The sequence below is a fragment of the Brienomyrus brachyistius genome, chromosome 13 (genome assembly GCF_023856365.1).
Source record: "Brienomyrus brachyistius isolate T26 chromosome 13, BBRACH_0.4, whole genome shotgun sequence".
NCBI classification, from domain to species: Eukaryota; Metazoa; Chordata; class Actinopteri; order Osteoglossiformes; family Mormyridae; genus Brienomyrus; species Brienomyrus brachyistius.
Window position 1 is genome coordinate 13,690,993 of NC_064545.1, and position 15,315 is coordinate 13,706,307.

At 43.9% G+C, this 15,315-nt stretch overlaps 1 protein-coding gene across 8 annotated transcripts in view; it reads right to left on the bottom strand.

The window, feature by feature from the left end:
- LOC125706396 (diacylglycerol kinase zeta-like) overlaps positions 1 to 15,315 on the bottom strand; it is a 140,694-nt gene that overhangs the window by 40,411 nt on the left and 84,968 nt on the right. For all 8 annotated transcript variants that reach the window (XM_048973077.1, XM_048973079.1, XM_048973078.1 and 5 more), the window contains 19 exons: positions 14,714 to 14,809; positions 13,970 to 14,047; positions 13,805 to 13,861; positions 13,032 to 13,100; positions 12,639 to 12,710; positions 12,212 to 12,328; positions 11,818 to 11,889; positions 10,180 to 10,275; positions 9,388 to 9,470; positions 8,576 to 8,636; positions 8,030 to 8,143; positions 7,676 to 7,816; positions 6,744 to 6,822; positions 6,438 to 6,493; positions 6,275 to 6,337; positions 5,929 to 6,002; positions 5,374 to 5,485; positions 5,005 to 5,204; positions 3,584 to 3,684 (listed from right to left, as the gene is read on the bottom strand). In XM_048973077.1, coding sequence (XP_048829034.1) covers positions 3,584 to 3,684; positions 5,005 to 5,204; positions 5,374 to 5,485; positions 5,929 to 6,002; positions 6,275 to 6,337; positions 6,438 to 6,493; positions 6,744 to 6,822; positions 7,676 to 7,816; positions 8,030 to 8,143; positions 8,576 to 8,636; positions 9,388 to 9,470; positions 10,180 to 10,275; positions 11,818 to 11,889; positions 12,212 to 12,328; positions 12,639 to 12,710; positions 13,032 to 13,100; positions 13,805 to 13,861; positions 13,970 to 14,047; positions 14,714 to 14,809 — 1,741 coding nt within the window. The remainder of the gene's footprint in view (positions 1 to 3,583; positions 3,685 to 5,004; positions 5,205 to 5,373; positions 5,486 to 5,928; positions 6,003 to 6,274; positions 6,338 to 6,437; positions 6,494 to 6,743; positions 6,823 to 7,675; positions 7,817 to 8,029; positions 8,144 to 8,575; positions 8,637 to 9,387; positions 9,471 to 10,179; positions 10,276 to 11,817; positions 11,890 to 12,211; positions 12,329 to 12,638; positions 12,711 to 13,031; positions 13,101 to 13,804; positions 13,862 to 13,969; positions 14,048 to 14,713; positions 14,810 to 15,315) is intronic.

A 15,315-nucleotide genomic window follows, 5' to 3' on the forward strand; every position in this document is an offset into this window, starting at 1 on the left:
GCTCACTTCTTGGGTCGGGATAGAGATTCAGAGGCATCAAAACATTAATGACCCAATTCAGTTTCATCACATAGTAGTTAGTCACGGTAGTGATCACACCATAATTAAATTTGAGGTTAATGTTAGTGTCCAAAGAACAAAGTCTAAAACAAAAGCATACAATATTAGGAAGGCTAACTTTAATGGTGTGAGACTGAAACTAGAAACTGTAAACTGGATGGAGTTAAACAGCAAAACTGTTTTTTAAAAGCACATTGTTCCAAGTGCAAGAGGACTTCATACCTGTTTCCAGCAAAACTAAATCTAGGAAATTGCAGCAAAGGTGGGTTACTATGGAAATTAAGAATTAAGTCAGAAGGAAAAGGGCTCTCTTCCACAAATGAAAATTAACTATCGATTTCAAAATAAAGCAGGACTATTCAAGTCTACAGGTTGAGTTAAAAAATAACATTAGACTCACTAAGAGGAATGTAGAAAGGATGATTGCATTGGAGGCTAAGGATGACATTAAAAGTTTCTTCCAATATTTCAACTTCAAGAGCTCCAAAAGCTGAAATCACTAATCTGCAGGATAGTAAAGGATAATTGAAAATAAAATTGATATAATAAATGATTATTTTACACGGGTGTTCAGAGTACAGAACACAAGTAACTTGCCACCATTTAGTACAAATGCAGCGTCGTCTATGACCAATACATGTATAACTGAGGCTGATGTAGTACAAAGCCCAGCTAAGCTCAAAATAAAGAAATCGAAGGGCCCTGATGGCATCTTACAGTTTTAAAAGAGATGAGGGATATTATTAGCCAACCTTTAACTTTACTATTTCAGAAATCCCTATGAACTGGTGTGGTACCTTCTGATTGGAAGCATGCTAATATAACACCCATATTCAAAAAAAAAATGATCGAAGTAATTCAGCAGACCAATCAGTTCAACTTGTATAACTGGAAAAGTAATGGAAGCTATAATCCAAGAAAATATGGTAGATTGCCTGGATTCAAATAATATTCTGAGGGATAATCAACATGGATTGGTAGGTCCGGGATCTTGATTTTTTTCTAGAGTACAAAACTTGGTATGAAGATAACTGGTTTGGAAGTAAAAAGTATTATGTAGATTTCTGATGAATAAAACTTTAATTTGGCCTTGAAGATATTAGATTATCCATCACACCCCCTCTTCCCGGAGTACTCCCCTCTTCCTTCAAGATTCCATTACAAAATGCCATATGCAAAAACCAATAGAACTATTACATCTTTTGTGCCAAGGAGCATTCAGTCACAAGTGGAATTCAGACAGGCACCCACCATTCTAAATTATGTTTTATGTATTTTTTATATTGGGGTGGCATGGTGGTGCAGTGGTTAGCACTGTTGCCTCACACCTCTGGGACCCGGGTTTGAGTCTCCGCCTGGGCCACATGTGTGTGGAGTTTGCATGTTCTCCCCATGTCGTTGTGGGGTTTCCTCCGGGGACTCTGGTTTCCCTCCACAGTCCAAAAACGTGCTGAGGTTAATTGGAGTTGCTAAATTGCCCGTAGGAGTGCATGTGTGTGTGACTGGTGTGTGAGTGTGTCCTGCGATGGGCTGGCCCCCTATCCTGGGTTGGTCCCTGCCTCGTGCCCATTGCTTCTCAGATAGGCTCTGGACCCCCCGCAACCCAGTAGGATAAGCGGTTTGGAAAATGGATAGATGGATATTTTTTACATTGCATGTCTTTTATTATTTGTTATTTTTATGTATCATTAGGTGTTTGTATGTCTAAGTGCTGTTTTGTTTTATGTTATTATGGCTCCTAATTGCAAGACAAATTTCCCTTTGGGGCAATAAAGGTTTCAATCATTCATTCATTCATTCATTTAATTAGTGACTGGGCTGATACGTTTTTACAACTCTGAGCTATTATTTAAGTTCTCCCCAAACAAGCTTGATGGGCTGAATGGCCTCCTCTTGTTTGTAAACTTCTTATTTTATCGGTTCAGCTCCACCACATGGTGGCTATGTTACCATTTGTGATATCTGTGTTTAAACAAGGGATTTAATTGCCCTGGTGTCTCCAGAACTTCAAAGCAAGACACCACAGCCTGTCAGACCCCAACACCGCATCTTCATCCTACAATATCCATCCATTTTCCAAAACCTCTTATCCTGTTCAGGGTCACGGGGTGTCTGGAGCCTATCTCGGTGGCTATGGGTGCAAGGCAGGGAAAAACCCAGGATGGGGTCCCAACATCTACAATATCTCATGCTAAATTTATTAAGCATCACACATCCTAATGACCCTCAAACGCCTAAGCTGCTTCTGATATGCGGTGAGAGCAAACACCTTGAATCCTTAATCTTTTACCTGCTATATACATTTTTGTTTTTTTTGATCTGACTGGCCGGTGGGTGTTGGATTCCATCATGGATTCCCTTTTATCACCAATTCTGTTCATAACTTTTATGGACGTAATTTCAAACCATAGCAAAGGGATGGAGGAGTCCGGTTCGATGCTTCAGGCTCTTGTCTTTGCTTTTTGCGGATGACATGGTCCTGTTGGCGTCATCAGCTACTGTAGGGACCTGCAGCATGCACTGGGGCGGTTTGCAGCTGAGGGTGACCGTGGTTGGGATGCAGATCAGCACCTCCTGAGTCTGACGCCATGGTTCTCGACCGGAAAAGAGTGGATTGAAGGCTCTTTGTGGAGGATGAGTTGCTGCCTCAAGTGAAAGAGTTGAAGTATTTCGGGGTCGCGTTCATGAACGAGGGAAGAAGGAAACGGGAGATTGACAGATTGATCGGTGTTGGCAGTAATGCAGAGGCTCTACTGTTCTGTTTACAATGGAAAAATGGAGGTGAGGCAAAGTTCTTGATTCACCAGTCGATCTATGTTCTTACCCTCACCTATGGTCATGAGCTCTGAGTAATGACCGAAAGAATGAGATTGCATATACAAGAGGCATAAATTAGTTTCCTCCACAGGGTGTCTGGGCTCAACCTTAGAGATAGGGTGAGGAGCTCAGACATTCAGGAAGGGCTCAAAGTAGAGCGGCTGCTCTTCTGCATTGAAAGGGGCCAGTTGAGGTTTTTCAGGCATCTAATTAGCATGCCTCCTGGATGGCTCCCAGGGAAGGTGCTTCAGGCATGTCCAACTGGGAGGAGGCCCTGGGGCAGACCCAGGACATGCTAAAGAGATTGTATCTTTCAGCTGGCCTCGGAACGCCTTGGTATTCCTCTGGTGGAGGTGGAGGAGTTGGTGAGAGGGTTGTCTGAACATCCCTGCTGAGACCGCTGCTCCCACGATCCCAACACAGATAAGCAGCAGCTTTAATGGTATTTTTCACTGCCTAGCCTTTTATAAAACCAAACAAGTGCCACTCCAGGAAAACCAACTGACAGCTGGACAATAGACATGAAGAGACCAGCACAGTATGTCAGGAGATTAGGACCCAAACAGAAATATCAGCCTGTCTACTGATGAACTTCATATTCAGGTGCTACAATGCAAAGGGCTCGGAGGGTGGATTGGGGAGGAGGGGGGGTAGGGGGTGGGACTCGGGACAAGGCTGAAGGGCAGGGTTGGGTGGGAGTGCTCACAGGCTTCTTTCAGCTTCTCCTTGTCGTAATGCAGGGCCTCATAGTCGTGCATGCTGATGCGATTCACACGGATGCGGAGCCTCTCCGGAATGGGCTGCTGGCTGTGGACACAGGAGAAGCAGCTGGTGTGATTCTGCAGGCTGATGGGTCCCAAAATAGAGGCCTTACAACAACATTTCTAACTGGTCTGACCTCCCAACTCTTACAGATAATAACACTGCATAGAGTAAATTCTGATACCAGCCAGTACCAGACATCATCATGTCCATTGTTTAGTTATCTGTTTGACTAAATCAGAGTAGAGGGGTTCTGGATCAGATTAACCTCAGCTAGCATTTAAAACCTTCAGCCAATTCACTGTATCTTGGTAAAGGATTATCTGGAAATTTTTCATTTAGTTGTCATGATGGTCACTGTATATTGTTGCAAATGAGGTGCATAAAAATACATTTTGCGATGTTCTGTGTTGTACATCAGCTTCCATTACTTTAGCAGGACTTCAGTAGATTCACAACACATAAAAATTGCCTGATGGGTTATCTGAAGCCTTAAAGCTAAATCAACAGCCAGTGAACAAAATGTCTCTCTGTAACAAGGAACACAGGAGTCGACAGCCAAATCGATGTGCTGGAAATATAATGAAACACAGATGGCGAGCTCTAATAGTGATCTATTTCCTGAGCGTGGTGGATACAGATACAAATCTGAAGAGAAAAGCCAAAACTTACACTTAAATTTATTTTCAAGTTTTGGTCTGTACATACATATAGTGATCTTTGCATAATTTTGTACACAAAAACACAATGCAGGGGACGTTATCGTAAAGATGACAATAGACTGCCAATGTATGTGTCACCTGCAGCCTGTTTTCTGCCTGTCTCCCCACAGGCAGGGCTGGATCGCTGCTCTCTTTGATTTATACAGGAACCTTCACACCGGTATCAGTCATTTACACTGTGTTTATGTAAAATTAGTGTCTCTCCCAGCTCATTCATTTCGCATTATTTTCTCCGCTTGACTTGCGCTCTGATAACTACCACCAGTTCAGCCCACCAAAGATGCGCAGCCTAAAGACGATGGAGTAGATGTCTACACCCCCCCACACACGGAGTAACAGCTTTCTGAGCTGATAACACCATGTTCCTTCAGAACCTATAATTGTCTAGAATTAAAATGTAGTGTTCTATATAAAAAATAATTGGGGCATCATAATTACTATGATTATCACGGTGATTCTGAAGCAAAAAAGTCTCTGTTTGGGTAATTAGCTTTAACTTTAATTAACTTAATTAATTAAAAAGGAGAAGTGTAAGTGCTGGGTGAGAATTACAAGCAGATTTAAGTAGAATATCGCCAAGGACGGAACCTGATAGTGACCTCATAGTCACAGTACTTCACCAGTAGGAGGCATTGACACGCACTCATTGAGTAGGGGAATGGAGGTCCTCCTTTTGGTTTTCTGCACCATGTTAGCCTGGTTCCTCAGTGAGATGTGAATGATGGAGGGGGCCAGTTTGCAGGGCTCCCCATCGACCTGCATCGGGATAGGCTTGTAGGTGGTGAGGGTCACCTCCCGGCACTGGTTCAGGCGCTCACCATGCCCCCCCACCTGAAGAGTCGCCTACAGCAAAACAAGCGGAGGGCTCAGCTTGGACTGACTGAGTGTTTCACAGGAAAAACAGAAGAAAAGCCAAAAACATTAAAACGTTCACATCAAGTAGTACTGGGAGAGAAATGTTCATTAAACCGAGAAGTGTACGACACTTGAGAAGTACAAGGCCTTTGCATACCAGAGAGGTCATGGTGAAGCCAATGACTTCAATGCAGCCGTCGTCGTGCCTCTGAGGCTCAAAGTCGTGGTGTTCACTGGGGTTCCCCCAAGGCATGGTGCCTGCGCAGTACCTAACGTGGGGCGAGGGGGGGGGGGGGGAGGCAACATCCACTGGTGATCAGCCTGAGTCGGCGACTTCACAACACTGGAGCCTGTTTCTGCTCACCAGCCTGCCCAGCACATTCAGACAGTACCAGATTAAATCAACCCGAGCATAATGGCAGGAAACCAAATCACTGTACATGCATAATACAAGGAAATATATTGATTTAGGGGGACTTAGCTTGTTTAGGTAGAAGCTAGGGACTGAAAACACATTAAGCCACCTTTAGTTAGTGAGGAGATTCAAGAGAAATGAAGCCAGGAAGCGCTATCATATCATATATGACCTTCAATTTTTTCCACTGCCTCTAATAACCGGCCTTCATTTAAATAGATGGAGTTACGAATGCCTGCTCTGGCTTTCACAGACTTGGGATTTTTCCCTGTTTGGCGAAACCCAGGAAGGTCATACCTGGGAATGTTGAGAAACACGAGGCACTGCAGTTTCAGCTCTTGGACCTTGGAGGTCAGATCCGTGCCGTCGCACTAATGCGGTAGAAAAAAAGGACAGATGCTTTAGGCCCCAGAGAGGCACTTGGCTGTGTGGGGCCTCTTCCAGTTAGGAAGATCACCGCCTCCACAGCAAAACCAAATCACCCTGTATTCATTGTCACAAACCCCTGATTGGGAAGTATTGGTGCTTCTTCTGTGATAAAGTCTGCTCACAGTAACCTTTCATGGAGCCCTTTATCTTTACTGTTGCTGTGCACTTACATTAACGCACAGCCTACATTCCTAAGCCAGGATCTTCAACTCACCACAACTTTGATGTGTTTCGCCAGGTCTTTAGAGCTGCCCATTAGGAAATCCGAGAAGGCCGTCTATAGATCAAAGGCAGAATGCGAGGTTAACCGTAAATGTCCCGTTCCCTGAGAGAGGAAACGCATTCATGTTTGTTACTCAATTAGCAGCTAGGCTCACCCCTGCATAGAACATCTTATTCCGAAATCTGCTGTTGAATTTCTCTGGGTTGGCCTCTGTGTATACAGGTAGAGATAATTTGTCAAGATCATGTCGCAAGCTTTGATTTTATTTCAATATGACCAAAGTGTGCAGCAAAGGCAGATGAAGGCCTGGGGTGAGGAGGTGACAGGGGCCTGAGACAACAAGGATGCAGATCAAGTATATTATGCAGATTTCAGCATATCAACAACAATATATCATAATACCCAAAAGCTACCATTTTAGTAGACTTCAGTATTCCAGAGGACACTGTACTGCACAAACCTCTCGACTCATGGAACTCCAGGGTGACGTGTGCATCAAAACCAAGGCTGAAGTAGTTATTGAAGACATCAAGCGGAAGCTAGTGCATGAGGACAGAGACAGAAAGGTTAAATAAGGGGTGAATCACTAGGCAGCACAAATCTTTTCACAGCCTCTTCACATGGAAGAGCACCTAACCAGGTTTTGTCTGAAACTCCTAACGGACAGTAATTTTATCATTAAATGCAGAGTAATTCATGCCAGCTTATGTTCAAATGACAGCTGCTCATAGACTGAATGGTGTGGCCTGGCTGCATTTCGTCATGAAAACTAAAAGCCCCTTGTTCTCATAAAATGACCCCACGTCTCTCCACCAGGACAGTGACAGTGAGTGATTAGTGGTAGTTTGGATGGGAGTCGCTGCAGGTCAAAGCCTGTCAGGGAGCCTCGTGCCTGTGGTTGGCTGTCTGTGTCAGATGGTGCCATTCCCTGCTGCTGGCTCTCTGCCACTCTTCCCAATACACAGGGCCATGTCTGTTGGGTTCATGGGAAGCTCAAAGTACACTGCATCAAGGCCCGCCTGTGTGACAGTGCTATACTTCCGTGCTGTCACACAACGGAGAAAGCATGCTGCATGACTGCTGAGTGCACTGCCATCCTGAAATCCGCTTGCAGCCCCCTGATAAGGCTTATCAGCAAGCCCAGATATCAAGGCTCTTTCTTCCCCTGACAGTCATTGTCGGAAATTTATGGAGTTTCTTTTCAGAGACAATAATTCAGAATGTTTGAATCGTCACAGATGCAAGACTGCTGCAGTATATGACAGTAATTACGTGCATGATGACATAATCAGGGAGACAGACTGCTTTTCGAGAGAGATTTGACGCTACTGGTACTAAGTTGCTAAGTTGAAGGCAGAAATCCACCCCCCTCAGAGCGGGAGACCAACCCACCTTGTCTGTCTGCTGCTCATCCTTCTCCTCCTGGCTGGCTTCCAGGTTGGACTCCACGATGAGGTTCCATCGATCCAGCTGGACTATGTTCCCATCCTCCACATGTGACAGGATTTTGGACAGAGGCTCATCAGTGTACCCCTGTGATAAAGGTTTCCAGTGAAGAGCCCCTCAGAGTCCATACAGAGACATTCTGTCAAAAGGCCAGCTCATGTTGCGATGTGGATGACAAGAGAAATTCTCCCCAGCATCAGTTTTCAGAAATACAGCTACTGTGTGATCAGGTCTTGTTTATGTCTAAAGGGGAGCCCTTGTGGAGTGACCTTTGCCCAGTAAGGAGGCCGCACTACTCACACCACCCCAGTTGAGCGTCCTGGCCAGGTCATTACCGGTCCCTAAGGGCAGCACTGCAACAGCTGGCTGGGGATTCAACTGAAGCTGATCCAGCGTGGATAAGATCCACCCAACCTGCAGGCAAACGGGCTGCCATGTAACATTTCACACAGCTTATCCATCAGCATCATTCACTCTAAAGGAGAGACTCCATTTCAGCACAAGCAGGCTTTCCAGGAGGTTCCCAGGGTGTATTAACAAAAAACTCAGAGCAAGAAAAGAGTTTTTGTTAGGGGTGAATCAGGCATGGCAGTATTATTTGTACAATATATTAAGTTATGAAACCAAATAACTCTCCGGCTATACAAACAGCACAAGCAGTCAAGATTAGGAAGAGGCAGGCAGGCGCGCAAGGTTAGCAATTTTGGTAGCGAGCGCCTGACAGAATGCCCACATCTACACTGCTCCCACCGCCTGAATGAGCTCCCAGGAGTCAGCTTACCACCTGTATTTGGGAAAAAAAAAATGAATTTGAGAAACTTTCAAAAGCACTGTGGCCATGCTTACCGTTCCGTCACCCCCGCAGGCCAGGATGCGCAGGTTGTGCACCCGACGATACAACTCCAGGCTGCAAATGGGGAGAGAGCCTCTAACAACGGCTTGATATCATGCTGCATCACCAGAAACTCAATGTTAACAAAATGTTACTCTGCCTTCCAGAGTCAGGGTCTGGGACTCTGGGGCTCTGCCACAAGAGTTTGCACAGGCATAGTAACCATGTGCAAAATAATGAGGCACTCGCTGCTTGTTCCAGCTTTGTTTCGGACAAATAAGGTGGGTTATCCACCTCTAAACAACAAGCAATGGGACAGATGGAAACAACAGTGCAGACATTATTCTCTTAAAACAAGTCTACGTTGATTAAACAACACACTTCAGTTTTTGATTGTTTCTACAATGTCAACGTTATCACATCGTGATAGCCAACTGACTGTTTCCCATTAGGTAATATTGCAGAGAGCACTGCAGGCAGCACCAAACCCCAGGTGGGCCCCAGTCCATCACAGGGCACTCATACTGAAACCCAGCTTCATATATTTCACACTGTGTAAGGCAGCCTACAGATAAGCCACATACAAAGAGAAGATACAGAAGGCGGCATGACAGGAGAGCCACACTGATGACCCCCTGGACGCCAAGCCAGGCCTAACCAAGACATCCAATGGAAATCATAACCTTACCTTCAAGAAAATCTTGGAATGTCAGCATTAAAATTAAGCCATGACTGGTTTAAATATAAATTTTTATATAAATTTGCTACAGAATAGTTACATCGGGGGTAACTGGTCAGAAACGAGGTAAAAGCATCATGGATTTACCCATCTTTGGGTCCTCCCTGACTCAGGTCAAAAACTTGCCGGGGGTTGAGGTACCACATGAAGGACTGAATTATTTTAGCTCCCTGCAATGAGAAAGTGAGTTCAGAAATCAATAGAGCTCCTGTATGACCACAGAAGCAGCCCCTGGCAATTCAGTAGTTTAAATTACATTTGAATTTTGTGTAAATGATGACCTTAAACAAAATGGAAACTCAGAATTTGGGAAACATCATGTTCCTGTCAGGTTTCAAACTCAAGGAAACTGTTCAACAATATAGCGATTTTCATTCATGGCATGTACCGATAGCATTCCAAGTTCACACAGCTCCAACACATGCAATATTTATATTCAGATCATTTTTAATACGTATAAAGAAAATCATGAACAGCTGCATTGTTCAGTGAACACACTGCAAAACCAAATAAATTCTAATCATACACGTCTTACCACTGTGGGGACACAGAGCAGTCAGTTTTGAAATATTCATTAAATTAGCATTGGACGAGGAGTTGAGATTTTTCCTTCTGCTCTAATCAATAGTTAATCCACAGTCCCCTGCCTACTTCTGAATCTGCTTGAGAAATCCAAGTATTTTGCAGCACTGGAGGCCAGATTGACCTTCTACTTTACAGGATTATGCTAGAGACCTAATGCAATCACAGATGCCAGACTGGCAGGGTATATTTCTGCAAATCTCTCGCTAAGGCTAAATCTCTGACCAAATCAAGCAAAATCATTCAGCTTGTGGCATTACCCCAGCCCTCTGACACACTGAGTCATTGTGGGCTTACCTGATTTCCTCCACTCTTTGGGTTGACAAACACAAGCAAAGGTTTCATAAGCTGCGAAGGAATAGGCCTCACGATGAAAGGCTTCCACCGCGTCTCCTGTAGGGGTGCAGAGGGGAAGTGTCAGTATCACAACACAGGCGGCTCATATTGAGTGAACACTGACCCTATTTCAAATCCCATAGTAAGTGCTTAGTGTTGCTAACTCAAAGTTATTCCTGTAGTGAGGGCACCCTAATGCTAAATTGAAGGTATTCCTATACCGAGGGCATACTGATACTAAGCTGAATGTATTTCTATAGCGAGGACACACTGATGTTAAGTCATAAGGCTAATTTTTGGAGTAGGGCTTATATTGCGAGCACCCTGAAAAATCACGCTAGGGCTTATTTTCGGGGAAACACGGTAAGTCATAGGTATTCCTATAGAGGTAATTAACTATATGAATCATAACAAACAGAAGTTCTTATGAAGCAGTGTGTCTGAGTGAACTGTGGCGTTTCTTGTTGTGACTGCAGTTTTCTGTCTCTTGGCAGTTCACACTTTTCACTAGTCACCTCGTCTAGCAAAGAAAGCCACTAGCAGGCCTTGCAGTGCTGTCTGATCCCACTTCAGTTAGTGTCTTTGGTCAGAACTCTTTGTTTCTGGTCATGCATGGGGCCAATCAGCATGTCTCGTCAAATAGCTGTTTATGCTTTTGAGGCAGTCCCTGCCTCGGACAGAAGCTGAACCCTGGGGCACCTGGGCACAGTGTTACACTGAGGAGACAACATTTGTTTGTGCTTTACACTGCACATAAATACCCCCATAAACAGGAGCCGGTTCAGTGTCTTTCTGTCTCTGTGTTTGAAACACCTGTGTTGTGTAATTATCAAATTAAGCTCTCATTATCTTTCAGGCTAACACACACAATGTTCTTATTTATTTACACAACATATATATTTAATAACAATTATTACTATTGATATAGCAATAAATGTGCAGTTATCTGTGTGATAATAATGCCTTCCTTGTCTTTTACTGATACTGGATGTACAGTGAAATGCCCTGACTACTGCATGAGGAACAAAATACCCATACAAATAAAAGTATATAATCATCAACCAACAAACAAACAAACAAACAAATAAAACCCTGAGAAGGTAATACTTAAAAAACACAAACAGTAATGGACAGAGATAATGTAATGCTGTGAAAATGTGCTACACAAATAAAATTGAACTGAAACGGTAATAAGATTACCTAGGGATGACAAAACACTAAATGAGGTGCTTTACATTGGTTTTAGTAAAAAAGTCCATAGATGTCTTAGGTAATACAAAAAATGTAACAATGGGCTGTGACATGTGGGGCACTTGGGGGGGATTCCTCACTCCCAAGTAAAAACCTGTGTGTGAGCCTGCTATGACTTACATGTACACCACACCTGGTGCCAATGACCTGGTCTCAGTCGTTAATTAAAGGGCCCAGAAGGCAGAAGATAACACAACAGCTGCAACTTTCCTGTAATGTCAGTGAGGCACTCTGCCATGCGAATGTGAAGATTTAAAAACCAGCCACCATGTCCTAATGCTTTGCATGAAGGATTTTTTTACAGAGAAACTGTTAGGGTACATTTATAAATAAACCCCCGAAACACACCTCTGCACCCTTCTTGCTGGACTTGCGCTTGAATGAGGTCCGTTTCTTTTTCTTGCTTGACTTTAGTGAGCTCTAAAAAAGGAATCAAGATTAGTTGGATCTGTAATGACTTAGACAGACCTCTGTGAATGATAAAGTATCAGTATCTGTATCAGCTGAGAACAGGCATCAAGTTAATGGATCTTTTCAACGATGTTTGCTTGCTTTAAATGAGATATTGTACCAAATGCTACTTTTCTCTTACAAACATTATTTTGATGTTCTTGTGTACGATTCAGGCATGCTCAGAATGTGTATGTATGTGTCTACTGCCCTCTGTTGGTTAGTTGAGCACATTACTGCAATCAGGGTCTGTGGTCAGTGTCACAAAAAGGTCTGGAAGGCCTGTAGGTACCTGGGGCCTGCGGACATGAATTATCCAGGTGGGGGGCACGATGACGGCAGCATGAGCCCCCAGAGAGCATGTCTCCTCTATCTGCTGCAGCATGAAGCATGTCACCTTGTTGTGATACTGAGTGGACGGAGGAGACCCAAATGAGATGTGTAAGCAAGATCTTCCGGTCCCCAAACTGTCATTACATTCAGCCAGACATGCCACCAGAATACTATAGAACATAAAATTCACCATATTCTCATTAGTATTAGTACTGTTATGTCATTGCTAATTACTGTATCCATAGAAATTTACAATTTTTTTATATATTATTTTTCTGGATATTTTAGCCGCAAACCCCCCATTTATCAGCCTCTTTCTGCTAGTGGTCCATCCCCCTAACCATGGCTCCACCTGCTGCCCTCGCGAGTTCTCCCAGCTCACTTACTGCCTGTTTGCACCACGAACAGCTGATGGCCACAATTTCTTTACTGTGGAAAGCAAATTTCTGCTGGAAGCCCTGGAAAAAGAGGAATATCACATCACCTTCAGTAAGCTGGGTGATACACGTGTGCTGCATTGGCAGCGTAGCCGTGGCAACAGGCATGGCTGCACCGCTGGCCATTTTAAGCAGTTTACCTGCCCTGGGATCAATCACGGCTGTGCCACTGGCCGTTAAATGCAGTTTATCTGCCCTGAGGTCAGGCACAGCTGAGCCGCTGCCCATTAAAGCAGTTTACCTGCCCTGGGCTCAAGCATGGCTGTGCCACTGGCCGTTAAACACAGTTTACCAGCCCTGAGGTCAGGCACAGCTGAGCCGCTGCCCATTAAAGCAGTTTACCTTTCCACATTGTTTACACTTGCCCTCCTGACGCCTCCTGTGGACCCAGTGGTGCCGGACAACAGTAGGCTGAAATGCACACAGTAACATCAGTAAGTCACACTGGGTCACTCAGACATGACGCTCTGCAGGTTGACCTTTAAGCTGAACGATTTCTGTTCCCATGTGGAGATATGTGCAGTATGGTAATCTACAACTGTCATATTTCCTGCGTATCGGTGCAGGGAAGATTTTTACCCATTCCTTTCACAGCCTAATTCCTTACATAGGTAATGTAATTCCTTACATAGGTAAGCATTATAATCGGTAACTTTCAGATCCTGAAAAGACCTGACTTTCCTGAAATAGGAAGCGAGAGAAAAAGCAGGACAGATTTATAGACAGAAAATTAATTGATCAGAAGCCTAAAACACAATTTATTTCCAGTTTGTCCAGATGCCAAAATTGTCTCCAGAGTTTGCTCTGGAGGTGGGATTGTGGTACCTGTTCTGGACCATGCGTGAGGTCACCAATAAAAACGCAAATAAAAAGAGAGAGGAATGGTGAAACAAAAAGTCAGAGAGAGACAATACAACTGATAGAGCTGGAAGAACAAAATGCAAGGAGTTTGTGCTGAAATGGAAACTGCAGAGACTCACTCTTCATTTCCAGAAAAGTATGTTATTAGCAGATAAACTGCACAAAAACTGTCAATAGAATTAATTTTGTTCAAACTGTTAATAGACGTGGATGGAAGGATGGATTCCTTGAAAATGTATAAAATGAGTTTTTACCTCCCGTATGTTTCTTGATCCTGATTCTCTAAACGATGGTTTACACCTGAAATTTATCTGCAATGGGGAAAAAACAAAAGCAATTACTGTCATTAATGAAAACTGCCGCACACACCTTCTCTAGCAGCTGTGCAGAGTGAGAGCCCCACCCCCCACAGCACCCACCTTCTCCAGCTGCTCGATGCAAATCGTGTGTACCACTATCTTGCAAGCAGCGCATTTCTTCCGAGGTACTGATTTTTGCTGTGGTGTGGTGAGACAAAATAAGTTTGCTGGGAATACAGGTAGGATTTCCTTAACCTGAGGGATCTCTTGAAACCATCAAAATTAAAGACAAAACCCTGCCTTGTACAACGGATTCATCTTGGCAGTTTTCAGCTCTAAAGTTGGGTGAATTAACATTGCTTTTACTTAATCATGAACAGATGGGCTATTTTCAAGAAGTAAACACTAGAGGGTGCTGTACAACTAACAGTGTGACATAAAATTTTGTCCAGTTCATGTACATTTTACTCAGTACAGTAAATGGATCTGAGGCCAAACAGTACCAAGACAAAAAGCCATTTATTTCATTACAGTGTTTGTATTCAGATTATTATTAAAACAAAAAAGTCATTATTTTGAAAAAAAAAAGCAAAAATGTCTGAGTGTTTCCCAAAAATTACAAAGCGCACACAGGGCATGTACACACTTCATCCTCACTGCACACAGGGCATGGACACACTGCAGCCTCACTGCACACAGGGCATGGACACACTGCAGCCTCACTGCACACAGGGCATGGACACACTGCAGCCTTCATTGCACACAGATCTCACTCGGCACACATGCACAGCTAGCTCCCGAGCTTTGCCGCCCCAATCAGGGATTTCTCTGTCAGATCAGAGAGACAAGGAAGTTGGAGCTCACCATCGTTCGAGCGATGCAGTGCTGCTCTCCAACATAGCAGAAGTCCCCAGAGACATTGGTCTCAAACCAGATGTGCTCTCCGTAAACAGCATTCTCCTAACAAGGGAGGCAGGGACAGAAGAGGAAGATTGGCATGGCAGACAGGGGAATGGGAGGGTCATCCGTGGATCATATAAAGAGAAAGAGGGGAATGTATGAAGAGCAATCCCTCTGTGGTTATCGCCTCACAAACTCACTGGCCTCGCTGGCTTTGTCAGAGGAGAGAAAAGGGCCTTCAGCTGGTGAGAGTGAGCAGTCTCCAAACAGGGACTGTTACCATTACTACACTCTAATAAATAAACCACTCCAACTTTAAGAAACACATTCCACCGAAAAATGTTCACATGGGCATCATATAAGAAATATAAGCAAATAATCTGAGGACAAATTAAAAGCAGGTGAGCAAAATGACTTGAAATGCAACAATTTAGGAAAGTACTTCTTTTTAATCACTTTATGAAAAACTGAACACCCTTCCATCCAGATGGATGCAAAACCATCACAATCCAATGCTAGCCCTCCAATTTAAAAGGGGTCACTTTCATCGGCAATCATTTTAAACC